This window comes from Dipodomys ordii, unplaced genomic scaffold (genome assembly GCF_000151885.1).
Source record: "Dipodomys ordii isolate 6190 unplaced genomic scaffold, Dord_2.0 Scaffold14, whole genome shotgun sequence".
NCBI lineage: Eukaryota > Metazoa > Chordata > Mammalia > Rodentia > Heteromyidae > Dipodomys > Dipodomys ordii.
The window spans coordinates 5778833-5796840 of NW_012267230.1; the positions used below are offsets into that span (position 1 = coordinate 5778833).

The following is an 18008-nucleotide window of genomic DNA, read 5'->3' on the forward strand; positions in this document are numbered from 1 at the left end:
TAGGTGTCATTTGGCCAGAGAGCTGACATGTTAGAAGCCTAGCCAAACTGGCTTTTATAGTGTGCTCATTCTTTTTGTTGTTGTTGGTGGTGGTCATGGTGCTTGAACTCTAGGCTTGGGTGCTTTCCCTGAGCTCTTCAGCTCAAGGTTAGCACTCTACTACTTGAGTGACTGCACCACCACTTCCAGTTCTCTGGTAGTTAATTGGAGATGAGAGTCTCACAGACTTTCCTGCCTGAGCTGGCTTTGAACCGAGATCCTCAGATCTCAGCCTCCTGAGGAGCTAGGATTACAGATGTGAACCACTAGCACCTGGCTTTTTTTTTTTGTCGGTCATGGGGCTTGAACTCTGGGCTTGGGTGCTGTCCCTCAGCTCTTCAGCACCAGGCGAGCGCTCTAACATGAGCTACAGCACCACTTCCGGTTTTCTAGTGGTTTATTGGAGATAGGAGTCTCAGGATCTTTCCTGCCTGGGCTGGCTTTGAACCAAGATCTTCAGATCTCAACCTCCCGAGTATAGGCCTGAGCCACCGGTGCCCTGCCGCTGGCTTGTTTTTTTTTTTAATGGTGGTAGGGATTTGATTAAGATAAGCTGCCACCTTAGCCCTTGAGCTGCATATTTATTTGTGTGCTTTGTTGTAGAGTTTTTTTAAAGTTTAATAGTGCTGAGGATGTAGCTTTGGTAGAGCATCTGTCTAACATGCTCAAGTTGATTCCTAGCACTTCAAGAACATAAAACAGTGGTGGTGGTTTATTCCTGTAATCCTAGCTTCTTAAGAAGATGAAATCTGAGGATCAAGGTTGCAAGCCAGCCTAGATAGAAAAGCCAGTAAGATTCTTAGCTCCAGTTAACCACCAAAAAGCCAGAGCTATGGCTCAATGGTAGAACACCAACCTTGAGCAAAAAATCTAAGGAACAGTATTCAGGCCCTCAGTTCAAGCCCCAGGAATGAAACCAAACACAAAACAACACAATATACAGTTAACACAAAGCCAGCATGTGAAATCACCAATGAGGAAACTTAAACTTCTTGTCCCTTTATGTGGTTGATTCCAAAGTGTTGGAAACGTTGTTGAAAGACGAAATTTATTCTGTTCCCCCACAAGTAGTCTTTTTTCATTGCTGTTAGCCTGTGCCTAGGTGATAGTCACAACTATTTGTTGAGTATTTTGTGCATATCGGGAGTGAGCTGGCTTCGGAAGTCATTCCGGGAAGAATCTCGTGTGCGTAGAACAGTTTCACACAGTCCGAGCGCTTTAGGGAAGGGTGCAAGCCTAATCCCCGTCCGCTGCATCCACAGAACCAGGCAGCTCGCTCGCCCATCTTAATTCCGCGCCAAACGACCAAAGGGGTCTGAGCTGCAAATGGGCGTTTCAACAGCTAGCGTCCCCACCAAGAGAGCACTTTGAACTAACCTGTTACTTCAGATTCAGATAAGAAAGCTGGGTAGAGATAGGTCAGGGGCCTGCCCAAATTCGGGAACTGGCGGCCAGGCGGAGCGCAGCCTCCAGACGACCCAGACGTGGGCACTTCCGGGTAAACCTAACTTCCGGGTCCCATTCCTGGCCGCTGACGACATTGGATGGCAAGCCCCGCCCTCCGCGGTAGATGGTTGGCTAGATCAGAGATTTTTCCCTGTGGTGGCGGCCTTAGGGAACTTTGAACTCCAATGCTCACTCCAGCCCGAGGACTTCCAGCTCCCAATTGGACTGCTAGTTTCCAATCCAAAGGATCTCTGAACCTTAGTCTTCTGGCAGCGCTGGCTATTGGCTGTTTCGGTGAGGGCGGAACCTTAGGTCGACCCGGGTACAACTGCGGGGAAAGCCAAGGATTAAAACGCGGCCCGGAAGCCGAGGGGCTTCAACTAGACCCCGATCTTGTCGCCGCCCCTGCGGGTGAGTCTGCGCGAGACCCTGTGCCCCCCGCCCCCCTCAGCGATCTTTTAAGTGCGCCTGCGCGGCAACAGCCACTCGCCCTTGAGCCTTTTCCCCCTTCTTCCTGGCCGCCTTCTCCCCTCCCTCCCCCCGCCCCCTCCCTCTCCTGTCACCTCTCCCGGCCCTCAGACCCTCCAGTGGAGTCTCCCCAGCCCCATCCTCCCCCTGCCCCGCCCCTATTCCCCCAGGACCCTGGCGCCCCAGCCGCAGGGACTGCGCCTCAGGGAGCCGCGATGTGCGTCCTCTCAGAACCTGTGGGCCTCCCTCCCCTCACTGCCCTCGGTTTCCTCCACGCAGAACCCCTCCTCCTTCAGAATGACGCTGGACGTGGGTCCGGAGGATGAGCTGCCTGACTGGGCTGCGGCCAAGGAGTTTTACCAAAAGTACGATCCGAAGGACGTCATTGGCAGGTGAGCCGCAGCCAGGAAAACGAAGGTCCTCAGAGGTCGGGTCCAAGCCAGGATGCACACGGTTCCATCCGAGGGCTGGATAGATGGGAAAGGTCAGTGGTCGGTGGAGAACCTTTAGTAACTAGACTGGTATTCTAAGTTAACCCTCTCCCCTCCACTCCACGAACTCACTTATTTATGTATTCAGCAAATGTGATTAAAGCACCCCACTGTGGACCATACTGAAGCTAAGCACTAGAATTGGAGTAGAATACATGTTCAATTCTCTAAGAGAAGTGGCTGAAAGAGGGTATCAAGATGCCTGGGCACGTGGATGACTCACGCCTGTAATCCTAGCTACTCAGAAGGCTGAGATCTGAGGATCAGGATCATAGGCAGTCCAGGCAAAAATGTCATGTGAGACTCATCTCTAATTGACCACCAAAAAAATGCTGGAAGTGGAGTTGTGGATCAAGTGGTAGAGTGCTACCTTTAACAAAAAAGCTCAGTGATAGCACCCAGACCATTGAGTACAGCCATTGGACTAGCGCACGCACACACACACACACACACACGGTATCAAGATAGGTAGGGGTCCGTGCCAAATGCTGTGAAGTTCCAAAAAACCACACAGACACACACACACACACATACACACACACGGTATCAAGATAGGTAGGGGTCTGTGCCAAATGCTGTGAAGTTCCAAAAAACCATACCTTCCAGGAGTTGTGATCTTTGCTCTGGTTTTTTGTTGTTGTTGTTGTTGTTTTGTTTTTTATTTTTTGTCGGTTGTGGGGCCTGAACTCTGGGCCTGGGCACTGTCCCTCAGCTCTTCAGCTCAAGGCTAGCGTTCACTACCACTTGAGCCACAGCGCCACTTCAGCATTTTCTGCGTATGTGGTGCTGAGGAATTGAACCCAGGACCTTATGCTTGCATGCAAGGCAGACACTCTTATCACTGAGCCACCTTCCCAGCCCCATGCTCTGGGTTTTGAAGTAAGAATAGAAGTCCAATATGTAGAAATAGGAGTCATATATGTAGAAAGCCTCACCTGTAGTGGCAGCTGGCAAGAAATAGGGTTTCTATCTTTCTAGAGATTGCACTTTTTAACAGGAGAGACAGAATAAATAGAAAGAAAAAGTAGACAGTGTAAGTGCTAGAGAGAAAATTATTAGGGAAGTAGAATAAGAATGATTACTGAAGTCCACTATGGATAAGAAGATCTGGGAAATTTTCCTTAAGGAAATGAAATGGGCTGTGTGTGTATGTTGTGTGTTTCTGGGCTCAAACCCAGGTTCTTGCACATGCTAGGCAAGCACTTTACCATTGACATACAGCCACATGGCCAGAGAAATGAGTTGTGAGACTGAAGGATGAGAACAAGTTGACCATAAACTGAGACAGGAGATATTCCTAGCAGAGGGAACAGTAAATTTGAAGGCTTATATCAATGGCTAGAATATGGTAAGAGTAGAAGGGTCAGGCAACCATGGCTCATGACTGTAATCCTGGACACCCAGGAGGCTGAGATCTAAGGACCAAAGTTTGAAGTCCCACCTGGGCACAAAAGTCTGAGAGCCTTATCTCCAATTAACCACCAAAAAGGTAGAAGTGGAACTATGACACAATTTGTAGAGTCCTAGCCCTCAGCAAACTCAGGGACAGTACCCAGGCTTTTAGTTCAGTTCGCAGTGTATATACTCCAAGGAAAGAGATCAGTGTAGGATAATTGCTTAGCTTGAGGCTCTAAATTCCATCTCTAGGTTCATACATACACACACCAAAAGGATAGTAACCTTAAACATCTTGCTAAGAAGAATACACATACTATGATAAAGAAATTAGGCTGGAAGTATTGATTTGATTGATTGATTGAGTGAGTGAGTGAGTAAATCAAAAGACCCACTGTGTAGCTCAGCCTGGCTGGAACTTAAAATTCTCCTGCCTCACCCTCCTTAGTATTGGAATTACAGTTGTGCTTCACAATACCTAGCTTTGTTTATTTCATTTTATTGTGCTGGTCCTGGGGCTTGAAATCAGGGTGCAGGCACTAATTCTGAGCTTTTTTGCTCAAAGCTAGCACTCTACTACTTGAGCCACAGCCCCACTTCTGGATTTTTGGTGGTTTGGAAATAAGAGTCTCAAGGGCTTTTCAGCCTAGGCTTCAAACTGCTATCCTCAGATCTCAGCTCTTGAATAAGCTAGGATTAGTGCAGCTATTTGTTTATATTATACAATGTTGGTACATGCTATGCAAGCATACTATCATTGAACTGTACCCACATCCCAGGTCTGACAGTTAAGGACATGAGCAAGGCACTGAGAAACAATTTGGGCTTTGAATACAAAGATCTGGATAATCATGAAACATAGTAGGAAGGCATAATTACTAAAGAGCAAATGCTCTTTTTTAAAAAAATAAGTTTTTTATTGTGAAAATACTGTACAGAGGGGTTACAAGAACAAATGCTCTTAAGGTAAAACGCTTATTATACCAGAGGAGGAAGTAGTCTCTTCCTATTGAAAAATAAACATAAAATCTGTAGAGGTAGCATTTAGTTCAGGCCTTAAAGCAGGGATTCTTAATTGGATGATTTCAGGTGTCTTTAAACCTCCTTAAAGATGAGTAGTCTAAGCTGGACTCCCGTGACTCACACCTATAATCCTAGCTTCACCGTAGGCTGAGATCTGAGGATCATGGTTCAAAGCCAGCCTGGGCAGGAAAGGCTGTAGACTCTTATCTCCAATAAACCTCCAGAAAACCAGAAGTGGTGCTGTGGCTCAAGTGGTAGAATACTTGCCTTGAGCTGAAGAGCTGAGGAACAGTGCCCAGGCCCAGAGTTCAAACCCCACAACAAAAAAAAAAAAAAGAAAGAAAAGTTGAGTAATCTATTACTAAATCTATTACTAAAGTGGGAATCAAGAAAGTAGAGGGAGGGGCTGGGAAGATGGCTCAGTGGTAGAGCGCTTGCCTTGCATGCCTGAGGCCCTGGGTTCAATTCCTCAGCACTACATAAGCAAAAAGAAAAAAGCCGAAGTGGCACTGTGGCTCAAGTGGTAGAGCGCTAGCCTTGAGCTGAAGAGCTGAGGGACAGCGCCCAGGCCCAGAGTTCAGGCCCCACATCCGGACCCAAAAAAAAAAAAAAAAAGAAAGTAGAGGGAGGCAGGGTATGTGGCTTAGTGGTAGAGTGCTTGCCTAGCATGCGTGAAGCCTTGGGTTCGATTCCTCAGTACCACATAAACAGAAGGAAAAAAAAAAGCCAGAAGTGGTGCTGTGGCTCAAGTGGTAGAGCACTAGTGTTGAGCAAACAAAGCTTAGAGACAAGGCCCAGGCCCTGAGTTCCAGTCCCAGGACTGGCTGGAAAAAAAAGAAAAGAAAGTAGAGGGAGGAAAAGAGGGAAAGATGAAGGGAAGAAGAGAGGGAGGAAGGGGGGATATTCTAGAAGCTAAAAGGTTCTGTCCTACTTGATAGAGCCAAAACTGAACATACCTATGAGCTGCTGCGTTTGGTCTGCAAAGCAATAGTTCTCATTCCCTGATTTAATTAGATATGGATGACAGAATTCTAAATAAATTAGTAGGTGAGCAAATCCATAGGAGTCCAAGAAAACACAGCAGTAAGGCCATGTAAAAGGCAGCCGAGGAACCAACCTAAGAAATGTGGAGCAATCCGGACGCTGGTGGTTCATGCCTGTAATCCTAGTTACTCAGGAGGCTGAGATCTGAGGATCACAGTTCAAAGCCAGCCCGGGCAGAAAACTCAGTGAGACTCTTATCTCCAACAAACCATTAGAAAACCGGAAGTGGCGCTGTGGCTCAAGTGGTAGAGCGCTTGCCTTGAGCTAGAGAGCTGAGGGACATCGTCCAAGCCCAGAGATCAAGCCCCAGGACCGACGAAAAAAAAAAAAGAAATGTGTAGCAATTTACACCTGAACCTGAGGTACTTGTAGGGCCATATGGAGTTGATGATGTGGTCTGAGCAAGGAAATTTTTGTTCCTCTTTAGAAAGAAAGCCATGGACTGTGAGTGTGTATGTATGTTTGTGTGTTGGTATTGATATGGGGCTTGATTTTAGGGCCTGGCACTGTCCCTTAGCTTTTTCACTCAAGGCTGCTGCTCTACTACTTCTGGCTTTTTATTAGTTAATTGGAGATTATAGTCTCTTGGGCTTTCCAAGCTAGGTAGCTTTGTACCTTGAGCCTTAGATCTCAGCCTCCTGAGTAGCTAGGATTATAAGTGTGAACCTCCAATGGGCTTTCTTATAGATGCTTTTCAAGATGATCACGTTCACATTTCAGAGTTACAGAACTGAAGCCTACAGACTGTATGTCATTGTGTCAATTGGTGGTAAATTGGGGCTGAACTAAGATCTAATTCTCAACTTTGGTCTTCCAGCTACCAAAGACTCCATGTCTCTGTGATTCCTTCTATATTTGAAGTATTGTAGGGGAACTCTGGGATTTGGATGGGGTGATCAGAGAAATATGAGTAGCAGGTGATTTCTTTCCCCTTCCTGTAATGGAAAGGTTCTGAGGCTCAGTGTAGAAAGGCCTTGCCTAGGTTTACCCATGAAGGGAGTGGAGGAACCTAGATTAAACCCAGATCTTCTGTTTGGTTAGCAAAGTGCCTGACTATGAAGCTATTATAGGTGAGGGTGAGTTTTTCTGGTGGTTTCTTGTCCAGAGTTTTTAGAATCTGGTGCAGAGAGTATGAGGCTGCTGAAGCTTTAATCTGTATGAGACCCTGACTTGTGCTGTGGTCTGACTCTGGCAGAGGAGTGAGCTCTGTGGTCCGTCGTTGTGTTCATCGAGCTACTGGGAATGAGTTTGCAGTGAAGATCATGGAGGTGACCGCTGAGCGGCTGAGTCCTGAGCAACTGGAGGAGGTGCGGGAAGCCACACGGCGAGAGACACACATTCTTCGCCAGGTCGCTGGCCACCCCCACATCAGTGAGGCTGCATCCCCTGTTCTTGCTGACAGCCCCACTGTTTACTGGCCCTGCCCCCAGCCCACACCCCAATGTTGCCTCTAGGCCTTTCCTTCTCTTCCTCCTGGCTTTCTGCCACCTCCCAGGAGTGTGGCCAGACTTTGGGTCCCTACTGCCGCCTTCCTTCCCAGTAATAGCCCACTGTTGCTTCAGGGTGGAAATCCTCCTGGAATATGTATCTCTCCTTCCATCTGTCTCTGCCTCTTTCCCCAGTCACTCTCATCGATTCCTACGAGTCTTCTAGCTTCATGTTCCTGGTGTTTGACTTGTGAGTATCACCCTGCCCTGTCTGAGAAGCCTCTTCCCCACCTCTTTATATGGCTCCAGCCTTATAGCTTAGTGAGACCACTGTGCTCAAACCCCCTGTATCTGTTCTAGGCAGAGACCTGCCTCCCTGCCAGTGCGTGGCCCATTCTGAAGGTGCCTTCAATTAGTTTATAGAAATGATTTTCTGCCAACTTTCAGTAGTAGTCCCATTAAACCACCTTAACAATTTTGCAAGACAATGACCCTTTTGAGGATTGAATCAGAGTTGCAAGTGTTATTATTTTTATTTTTTGTCTGTCCTGGGTCTTGAACTCAGGGGGCTTGGGCACTATACCTGAACTTTTACACTCAAGGCTAGAACTTTACCACTTTGAGCCACAGCACTACTTCTGGTTTTTCTTGTAGTTAATTGGAGATTAGAATCTCATGGGCTTTTCTCCCTGGGCTGGCTTCAAAATGTGATCCTCAGATCTCAGCCTCCTGAGTGCCTAGGATTACAGGTGTTAGCCACTAGTGCCCAGCTCCAAGTTGTAATTATAACTTCAATTTTTTTTTCTGGTTTTAAGGCTTGAATTTTGGGCCAGGGCACTTTCCCTGAGCTGCTTTTGCTTAAGGCTAGTACTCTACCCCTTGAGCCACAGCACCACTTTGGGCTTTCTCTGTGTTAATTGGAGATAAGATTCTCAAAGATTTTCCTGCCCAGGCTGGCTTCAAACTGTGATCCTCTGATCTCAGCCTCCCAAGTAGCTACCAGTGCCCAACTATAACTTCAATTTTAAAGATACAAAAACTAAGCACAATTTCAAAATAAAGCTGTATTTTGTTTTGGTAGCAACCGAAATCTTGGCCTATATCACCAAAAGAGCCACTTTAAGATACTTTTTAGGTACAGCTATTCTCAGATAATAAGAACCTGCTGTGACTTAAACAATGTTTTTACTTCGCTAATTTCCCACTCTTTCCTAATTGACTTTAAATGAATTAATCCAAATAAAATCAGGAGAAAAATGAAAAAAAAAAAGAACCTGCTGTGAATTACTGTCACGAATCATTTCTTGATAGAGTAGCCTCATCACCACATCATCCATACTCTGGCCAACTCAATAGCCAAATTGCCCCTGTCATCCATTTTACTAGAGTGCTTTTTTGTTTTGTTTTTGATGCTGGTCCTGGGGCTTGAATTCAGGGCTTCAGCACTATCCTTTAGCTTTTTTTCATTCAAGTTTGGTGCTGGTGCTCTACCACTTGAGCCATAGCTCCACTTCTGGCTTTCTGGTGGTTAATTGGAGATAGCCTCATAGACTTTTCTACCCTGGCTGGCTTTTAACTTCAATCCTCAGATCTCAGACTCCAGAGAAGCTAGAATTAAAGGCATGAGCCAGTAGTGCCCAGTCAGAGTGCTCTGTCTGTGAGTGTTCCTCAGGGGAATCTCTTGGCACTGGCCTTTCTGTGATATTTTATGTGAGCACTGGCTTACTTTCTCAGCACCTCTGTGGGGGTGTATATTCTCCTCCTGTGCCCCTCCTATTCCTTAGGATGCGGAAGGGAGAGCTGTTTGACTATCTCACGGAGAAGGTGGCTCTCTCAGAAAAGGAAACAAGGTAAGGGCAGAGCCTGCAGCCCCTGGGATGAGTTGGGGGTAACAGTTGGGGTGAGGAGAAGCAGAAGAGATTGCACCTCCCCCAGGTCCATCATGAGGTCTCTGCTGGAAGCAGTGAACTTTCTCCATGACAACAACATTGTGCACCGAGACCTGAAGCCTGAGAATATTCTCCTAGATGACAATATGCAGATCCGGGTTTCAGACTTTGGGTTCTCCTGCCACTTGGAACCTGGCGAAAAGCTTCGAGGTGAGGGATCCAGGTCCCTAAGAAGCTGGGGAGGGATCAAGACTCAGCCTGAAGTTGTTTGGCTGGATCTGAGCACTGAGTCCCAAACACTGCAAAGTATCTTCTGGATTCAAAGCCTTTTGTGCAACTCAGTGCGCTGCCTGATCTGGGAGGATGGAGTCAGATGGGTACTCAGCTGGCAAAGGGAAGCTAGAAGGAAAAAGCTCACTGATTGAACCTGAGAGATACACAGAGGAGGGACCTCTGTGGCTGGGCTTGTCCCAAGAGGGAGGGCTCAGCAGCATGTTTGGGGTCTATATAAGACCACAGTGTGCCTTTTCAGTATTGTGAAGACCCGGATCAAGTCTAGATAACCTGATGTCACTTCTTACCAGGGAGCTGAAGACAGCCTCACCCAAGGTTATGGCAAGAAGTAGTTCCAATGCAAATGGGAAATCTTGAGCAAAACTCAACTGTGAGAATCTTTTGAGCTTTTATTTGTGCTGCTAACAGGGCTTGAACTCAGGGCAATGTGTTCTCCTTTTTTTATTCATGGCTTGAATTATACCACCAGTTCAGATTTGTTTTGCTTAATTAATTGGAGATAGCTTTTTATTTTTTATTTTTTTGTCAGTCGTGGGGCTTGAACTCTGGGCCTGGGTGCTGTCCCTCAGCTCAAGGCGAGTGCTCTACCACTTGAACCACAGCACCACTTCTGGTTTTCTAGTAGTTTATTGGAGATAAGGACTTTCCTGCCCAGGCTGGCTTTGAACTGTGATCCTCAGATCTCAGCCTCCTGAGTACCTAGGATTATAGGTGTGAGCCACTGGCACCCAGCTGTAGATAGATAGCCTTTTGAACTGTTCTGCCTTGGCTGGCTTTGAACTGAGATTCCCTGAGGATCTCAAGTTTAGCTTCCTCAGTACAGTAGCTAGGAGTGCAGGCATGCATCACCATCACCCACCCAGCTTCTCAGAGTTTTTGGTATTCTATCTGTCCCTCAGTGGCTTTATTGGATCTATTAGTAGTTTAGCTATACAAGACACTGATGTAGACAACCACACCAAGCCTTTTACATTCTGCTTCTGTAAGTCTTCTCAATAACACTTGGAGATCAAATTTGTATTTTTCTAGACGTATCTTGTTTTAAAGCTATAAGATGACTTGTCCAAGGTCATTCTGTCAGAATTTGAACTTAGGCAGTCTGAAGGAAGCTCATACTATTCATCTATGGATTCACGAATGCTATGTTTTCTTATTTCTCTCTGGGCTCCACATTTTCCTCCTTGTAGAATCATGTCTACTTTGCCTCCTCCACTGCTTTCCTTGGCGTAAGTGATGTAGCCCTCTGCTTTTTGTTCTTATATATAGTCTTCCTTTATGACCTGCATCTTACTCTATTATTGTTAGCTTTTTGGAAGACAGTGAGCTCAGTAAGAGCATATTCACTACTGAGTCTTTAATAGAGTTCATGGTACATTCAATAAATACTTGGTGTAGGAATAAAATTCCCAAGAATGTAATGGCTTTCCCAAGAAAGCCCTTTTTTTTTTCTTTTTTTTTTTTTTTTTTTTGTTGTGGGGCTTGAACTCTGGGCCTGGGTGCTGTCCCTCAACTCTTCAGCTCAAGACTAGCATTCTACTGCTTGACCCACTTCTGGTTTTCTGGTGGTTTATTGGAGATGAGTCTCAGAGACTTTCCTGCCCATGCTGGCTTTGAACCTCAATCCTAAGATCTCAGCCTCCTAAGTACCTAGGATTACAGGCGTGAGCAACTGGCGCCCGGCAAGAAAGGCATTCTTAATTTAGGCCTGTTAACATTTCCTGGGAGTGTGCCATGGGACAGTTTGGAAATTACTAGGATGGAAGAATTGGTGCTTTTTTTTTTTTGGTCATGGGGCTTGAACTCTGGGCTTGGGTGCTGTCCCTGCGCTCTTCAGCTCAAGGCGAGCGCTCTACCACTTCAGCCACAGTGCCACTTCTGGCTTTCGAGTGGTTTATTGGAGATAAGAGTCTCACAGAGTTTTTCTGCCCGGGCTAGCTTTGAACCGTGATCCTCAGATCTCAGCCTCCTGAGTAGCTAGGATTATAGGCGTGGCCACCAGCGCCCAGCAGAATTGGTGCTTTGAAGTGGTAGAAGAAACTAAAACATACAGTATTTGATCAAGTCATAGAAAGCGCAGGGCTTTATGAGCCTACACTTCATACTGACACCAAGATGGGAAATCTGAATCTGAATCAGGGGAGGGTTTGATTTTGGTTTATTTTTGTCAGTCATGGGGCTTGAACTCAGAGTCTATACTGCCCTGAGGTCCTTTTGCTCAAGGATAGTGCTCTAATGCTTTCAGCCACAGCATCACTTCCAGTTTTCTGTTAATTGGAGATTAACTTTCCTGCCCAGGTGGCTTTGAACCCTGATCCTCAGATCTCAGCCTCCTGCGTAGCTAGGATTTCAGGTGTGAGCCATCAGTACCCAGCTAAGGGAGGGTTTTAAACAAGGCCTTACCCAGTATGTTCTTTAAAAAGTCCCACAATTCCACTTAGTTCTTCCATATTACAGGGCAGAAAGGAATGTAAAAAATAAAATTGCCTTCCCATATGTATTACATATGTAATGAGGGGGTAGGTGTACTGAGAGGTTCTCTACAGTAGCCTGATCAGTGAGGGGCCTAGCTAGGCAAGGGGGTAATAAGGTTAGACCTTGACTCTTCCTTTTGGTAGACTCTCCTTATGAGTGGTAGAGCTGGCTTGACTGGGAAGTTAAAGGAGGCAAATGATATGGTTGGGTAGGACCAGGCATTGCTAGGAAGTCCACTAGGGGCCATAGGCAGCATTTGGGTTGTTTACAGGAGTAGTGGCTAGTTCAGAGGCTTGCAGGACACAAGCAGGAACAGAATCATAACACGGGACAGCAGTGTTGAGGAGGCTCCAGCAGAGATCTGGTGCTAAGAGTCCTGGAGAAGGCTTGTTGAACCCCTTCAGTCTCTGCTCTCTCTCCCCAGAATTGTGTGGAACCCCAGGGTATCTAGCTCCAGAGATCCTTAAATGCTCCATGGATGAAACCCACCCAGGCTATGGCAAGGAAGTTGACCTGTGAGTTTCTGGCATCCCTCTCTCTCCTCTGTGTGTACTGTCCTTTATATTTGCCTGTTACCTAATCCTAATCATGGTCTCTTTCTCAGCTGGGCCTGTGGGGTGATCTTGTTCACACTCTTGGCTGGCTCACCACCATTCTGGCACCGGCGCCAGATCCTGATGTTACGCATGATCATGGAAGGCCAATACCAGTTTAGTTCACCCGAATGGGATGATCGCTCAAACACCGTCAAAGACCTGGTGAGCTGGGACCATAAGAGGTCCGTGGGGAAGGCCCAAGATCTGCCCCTCATGCTCTGGGGTTTCCCTTAGATCTCAAGGCTACTACAGGTGGATCCTGAGGAGCGCCTGACAGCTGAGCAGGCCCTACAGCACCCTTTCTTTGAGCGCTGTGAAGGCAGTCAAATCTGGAACCTCACACCTCGCCAGCGTTTCCGGGTAAGACATAGAGTGGCAGGGTCTACATCTGCCTATGCTGTAAACATCTCTGGGCTGGATGTTCCACTGGAGCTCACACTGCCTCCCTTCTCAGGTGGCAGTGTGGACAGTGCTAGCTGCTGGACGAGTAGCCTTAAGTACCCACCGCATACGACCGCTGACCAAGAATGCACTGCTGAGGGACCCCTATGCGCTGCGGCCAGTGCGGCGCCTCATTGACAACTGTGCCTTCCGGCTCTATGGGCACTGGGTGAAGAAGGGTGAACAGCAGAATCGGGCAGCCCTCTTCCAGCACCGGCCCCCTGGGCCCTTTCCCCTCGTGGGGACTGAAGAGGAAGCGGACTCCACTGCTGTCACAGAAGATGAGGCTGCACTGGCGTTGGGCTAGAACCTCAGCCATGAGAAGTCTCAGGAAGCACGACTCTCCAAAAGGAGGGTCTGTCAAGGTCTGGCCTCAGGACCCCCCTTGTCTAGCTAGGCCCCTCACTGATCAGGCTACTGTAGAGAACCCCCCAGTATACCTACCCCCTCAGGCCAATACTTGCAGATCAGAGCTGGAGTGGAAAGAAGCCACTCAGAATACCATGCTCAGCCTTGTCAGTACTGCGTCTGAAATAAAATCTGCTACACGCCAGGGAAAAGCAAGTGTCCCAGGTCTGCTATCTTTCCTATCTTCCACAGTGAAGCCTAGAAGGTTGCTTAGGAGAAAGGCTGAGTGTGGGGCGCTCTGGCCCAGGTTTTTATTGGTGAGAATTCTGAAGATCACTTCGTCTTGTTCTTGCCTTTGCTGGGTGGTGGCTGGTTGGGTCGCTCCAGTGCATTCAATTTGCTGTTAAGCCTGTCCTCACTGGCCTTAAGTTGTTCCTCCATCACCTGCTGGAGTTGTCCCAACTCCTTATTCAGCTGAGTCTTGATGTAGGTTTGGAGGGTACAGACCTTGTCTGCAGGGATGGAGGAGAAGTAACAAGTAGGGGATACTTGTCCCTAGCTATGGAAAAACAATCCCACAGGCTACATAGGAAGAAATATTGCTGTGACTTAGGAAATGTCAGCCCTTTTGTGAGCCACAGTTGGGCACAATGGCTATGTTGGACTTTTGGAATCAGATTCTAGAAGGCATTATCACAGCACCACTCCCTGCAGCATCAACCTCTTCTGGAATGACCAGCTGCTGGTCCTGGTAGCTTAATAGCTACCTGACTAGCTATTTGGCCTTAGGCAGGTTAGTGATCTTCTCCACTCCAGGTAAAATGTGGTGAATAGTCTTGAGATCTAGCATGTAGGACTTGGTACACAGTGTCGCCAGATCTCTGTTGGTATTGTTGATGGTTTTCTAATCATCCTCTTCCTGGAGCCACCTCTTTTGCCCTACCCCCTCCCAGAAGCAGGTGCTCTTATTTGTCACTGTGGACTTCTGCATTAGGAATCAGAGAGGACACTGAAAAGTTGCACATCCGTTTTCACAATGGCTCTGAGTTACAGGGTTCCCTGACACCCCTTGTACTCACTTGTCTTTTGCTCTAGCTCCACTTCTTCCTCTGGTTCTTCTGCCTCTGGGATAACTGGCTCTTCCTCCACCTCCTCTTCACCGCTGCCTTCTTTTGCTGTAAGCCAGAAGCGGGAAGAGGCATTGGCCCCAGCCATGGCCTAGCCTCTGCCCTTCTACTCTGGTACACATCTTACCCTCTAGCCAGGGCTTACACGGCTCTAGCCCTACGTAAGCCAAAGAGAGATCCAGCCGCACCTAGAAAGAGACAGGAAAGAGGAGGCTAAGAGGAAGCTAAGAGAAAGGCACCTGCCCTGAGGGAAAAGGAAAGATAGAGGGGCTGGGAAGGTGGCTCCGTGATGGAGTGCTTGTCTTGCATGCATGAGGCCCTGGGTTCGATTCCTCAGCACCACATAAGCAAAAAGAAAAAAGCCAGAAGTGGTGCTGTGGCTCAAGTGGTAAAGCACTAGCCTTGAGCTGAAGAGCTGAGGGACAGCGCCCAGGCCCAGAGTTCAGGCCCCATGACCGGACTCAAAAAAAAAAGGAAAAAGGAAAGATAGAGACAGCCTCTTGCAAGCCCATTGCCAGTACCTGGGGTGTGAAGACGTATTTGTAGAGCTTGAAGTGGCGGAAGTAGGTGTTGACCACATAGTCGGCTAGTGCCAGCAGCTGTTCCTCCTTAAAGAGGTCAATGCTGAAGGGAGGGCGCTGTGGTTAAGGACTAGGAGTTAGAGTGTCAATAGCTTCCTGAAGCCTGGCCCTTTTTCTAAAAACCCAGCTATCTAGGAGCAGGATGATGGCCTTCAAAGAAGCATGATGAGCAGGAAATTAGGTTAGACCCTGTCTGGGAAAGGGTGATGGGTACTCCAGGGTACTGACCCTGACTCCATGGCAAAAAAGAACACTGGTAAAGTAGCGGTAGCATTCCTCCACGTTGCCCAAAGGGGTTGCTGGTAGGGAAAGCAAGGTGCAGCCATGAGTTCTTCTCCCTCTTTTTTTAATCCCTTCATCTCTTAAACTTCAATGTGAGCTTCAATGGTTGACAGAGCTAAGCTTAAAGTCTGGTTTGTTCCCTCAAACTGACTTAACTGACCCTTGCTACATACTGTTTGAGGCACTCAATAAGACAAAGTCCTACCTTTAGGAAGCTTATATTCTAATGGAATGATAAGTAAACCAGGGAATAATATTTCAGCTATTATCAAACATCCTCAAGAGGGAAAATACAAAAACTATTTTATTGAGCACAATGGCAGGCATTTACATATTCCTCAGAACAGTCCCACAAAGTTAGTGCTGTGTAACTTATTGATAAGAAAACAGGATTTCAAAGGCAATAACTGGCATGCAATAACACTACTAGTAATGGCGGAACAAAGATTCAAGGTGGTAATCTCCCTACTTCTGCCCATGGTCATTTGTGCCAGCCCAACTTGGAACTCAAAACTTTCTGGTAGCCACCTCCCTCTCACCAACACAGGCCTTGTGAAGATCTTGGAGCATGGCACAAGCCGCTGACATCTGCTCTAGTGAGAAGCCCTGCTGGCGGCAGAAGATGAGTGCGTAGAAGAAGAGGTCCAGGGTGATGGCATCCCGCAGGCTCTGTTGAGGACTGCCAAGCTCCAAGAGCTCAGCCAGTACCCTTGGGAGGGAAAGGAAGGAGTGACAAGTCATTACCCTACATTCATCACATCTTCCCTCCCTAAAAGCTTTCCCTGCCCCCTCCCTGTATAGTCCCATACTCCCTCATCTCCTCTAGGGTGGTTGTCTTCTCCAGCCTTTGCATGGAATGAATATCCAGATATTTCCTGTCAGGTGAAAAGGAGAAACAGAATCGATGGCTAGTATACAAATGTTTCATAACAGGACTATCTGGTTACTACACCATCAGACTGAAAATCAGGAGGATCTGTTTTAAGGTTGAGCTTTTTGATAACACTGTGTTTAACTTTTGGCAAGTTACTTAGCTCTGTGGGTTTCATTTGAGTAAATGAGGGATGTGGCCTAGATGATACCTAAGAATTTTCTCCATTTATAAAGTGTATAGCTACGGGCTGGGAAAGTGGCTCAGTGGTAGAGCGCATGAGGCCCTGGGTTCAATTCCTCAGCACCACATAAGCAAAAAGAAAAAAAGCCAGAAGTGGCACTGGGCTCAAGTGGTAGAGCGCTAGCCTTGAGCTGAAGAGCTGAGGGACAGCACCCAGGCCCAGAGTTCAGGCCCCATGTCCTGACCCCCCCCAAAAAAAAAAGTGTATAGCTAGGAAGTGAGTTACTGTCTCTACAACTATTTTGCTGTATGATCCAGGTGAAATCTCTACTGTGGACTCATTTACACCCTCAGTCCTTGTCTGTTTGCTCTCATTACTACTTGAGACTGAGGAGTCTGGGAAAATGTAGAATTGCAACTGTGAGCCTCAGTCTCATCTGTAAACTGGGACTGCTCTGGACAGGACTGGTTGGTGTGGGGGAGGGAGGGTCACTAAAGGAATAATGCATGTATGAAGTGTAACTTTTCCCCAAAGTTCTTCACACTCACCACATGCAGATGCCAGGCTGGGGCAACGGTGGCTGTGGAAAGAAGGCGAGTTGATTGAGGTGCTTGGCCCCTATGGGTTGTGAAGTTCCAGTGGAGCTAAGCACTACCTGCTTTCTCATTTCTGGAACTACAGGACAAAGAGGATAGCACTGGGTTTCACAAGCCCTAAGTATTATTTATAGTATTTTAACAATCTGATCACACACACCCTTACCTCATTTTACCAGAGTGATTGGAGAAAGCTCCCGAATTAAGTTACTAAATGTAATGAAACCTGGCAGGTGTTTGTTTGGGCATAAAAACCAAGGGCCCTTGGAAGTGGCGCTGTGGCTCAAGCGGCCAGCGCTCGCCTTGAGCTGAAGAGTGCAAGGACAGGGCCCAAGCCCAGAGTTCAAGCCCCACGACCGACCAAAATCAAAAACAAATCAAAAACAAAACCAAGGGCCCTGCACGTTGTCCCTGGGCGTTTTTGCTCAAGGCTAGCGATCTACCATTTTGGCCACAGCTTCATTTCTATCATTTTCCCGGTCAATTGGAATCTCATGGACTTTCTTGCCCCGGGCTGGCTTCGAAACAGCGGTCCTCAGATCTTAGCCTCCTGAGTAGCTAGGATAACAGACGTGAGCCCCTGGGCACCCGGCCAAGGGTGAGGCTATTATAAACATTCACGAACGGATCGCTGCGTCCTGCTCTCACCGGGAACAAGTTGGCTGTAGGGTCGTCCTTCCCCACAGAGGCGGAGGCCGCGGTGACCGAATCGCTCCGTGTCCCCGTTCTGCTCCTCATGGTTAATCCACTCACTGAGCTGCGACCCTTCTCTAATTCCCGCTGCAGTTCAGAGAGGTGTTCAGACTCCGATGGCACCCTCATTCCTAGGACGTGGCTGGACTTAGAGCTAATCATCTTGTCCTCGGTGCAGAGACTCCCAGGGCCAGGTTTGGAGTACAGATCTCCCGCAACGACTGCTAAGTCCTGGCGCGCCCGCGATTCTCAGCCAATCAATGCGGCCCTGGGGGTGGACGCAGCCAATCCGCGGTGGGGG

The 18008-nt window shown here is 47.6% G+C and overlaps 2 protein-coding genes across 3 annotated transcripts; one reads left to right on the forward strand and one right to left on the reverse strand.

Moving 5' to 3' along the window:
- The first annotated feature begins 996 nt into the window (after window positions 1–996).
- Phkg2 (phosphorylase kinase, gamma 2 (testis)) lies at window positions 997–13579 on the forward strand. Of its 2 annotated transcripts, none has more exons than XM_013011751.1 (10): window positions 997–1896; window positions 2250–2345; window positions 7102–7277; window positions 7529–7583; window positions 9118–9183; window positions 9269–9432; window positions 12413–12503; window positions 12593–12746; window positions 12819–12944; window positions 13039–13579. In XM_013011751.1, exons 2-10 carry the CDS (start codon window positions 2251–2253, stop codon window positions 13330–13332), a joined length of 1221 nt encoding a protein of 406 aa, XP_012867205.1. In that variant the 5' UTR covers window positions 997–1896; window position 2250; the 3' UTR covers window positions 13333–13579. The 2 variants fall into 2 exon arrangements, with proteins under 2 accessions (XP_012867205.1, XP_012867204.1); XM_013011750.1 differs by having other exon boundaries at window positions 2233–2345; window positions 13039–13551.
- A 127-nt stretch (window positions 13580–13706) lies between these two features.
- On the reverse strand, window positions 13707–17906 carry LOC105982061 (chromosome unknown open reading frame, human C16orf93). The gene is made up of 9 exons (XM_013011477.1): window positions 17663–17906; window positions 16967–16998; window positions 16173–16238; window positions 15903–16072; window positions 15310–15380; window positions 15022–15138; window positions 14628–14688; window positions 14453–14548; window positions 13707–13885 (listed from the first exon to the last, which is right to left on the reverse strand). Exons 1-9 carry the CDS (start codon window positions 17867–17869, stop codon window positions 13707–13709), a joined length of 999 nt encoding a protein of 332 aa, XP_012866931.1. The 5' UTR covers window positions 17870–17906.
- Window positions 17907–18008: the final 102 nt, after the last annotated feature.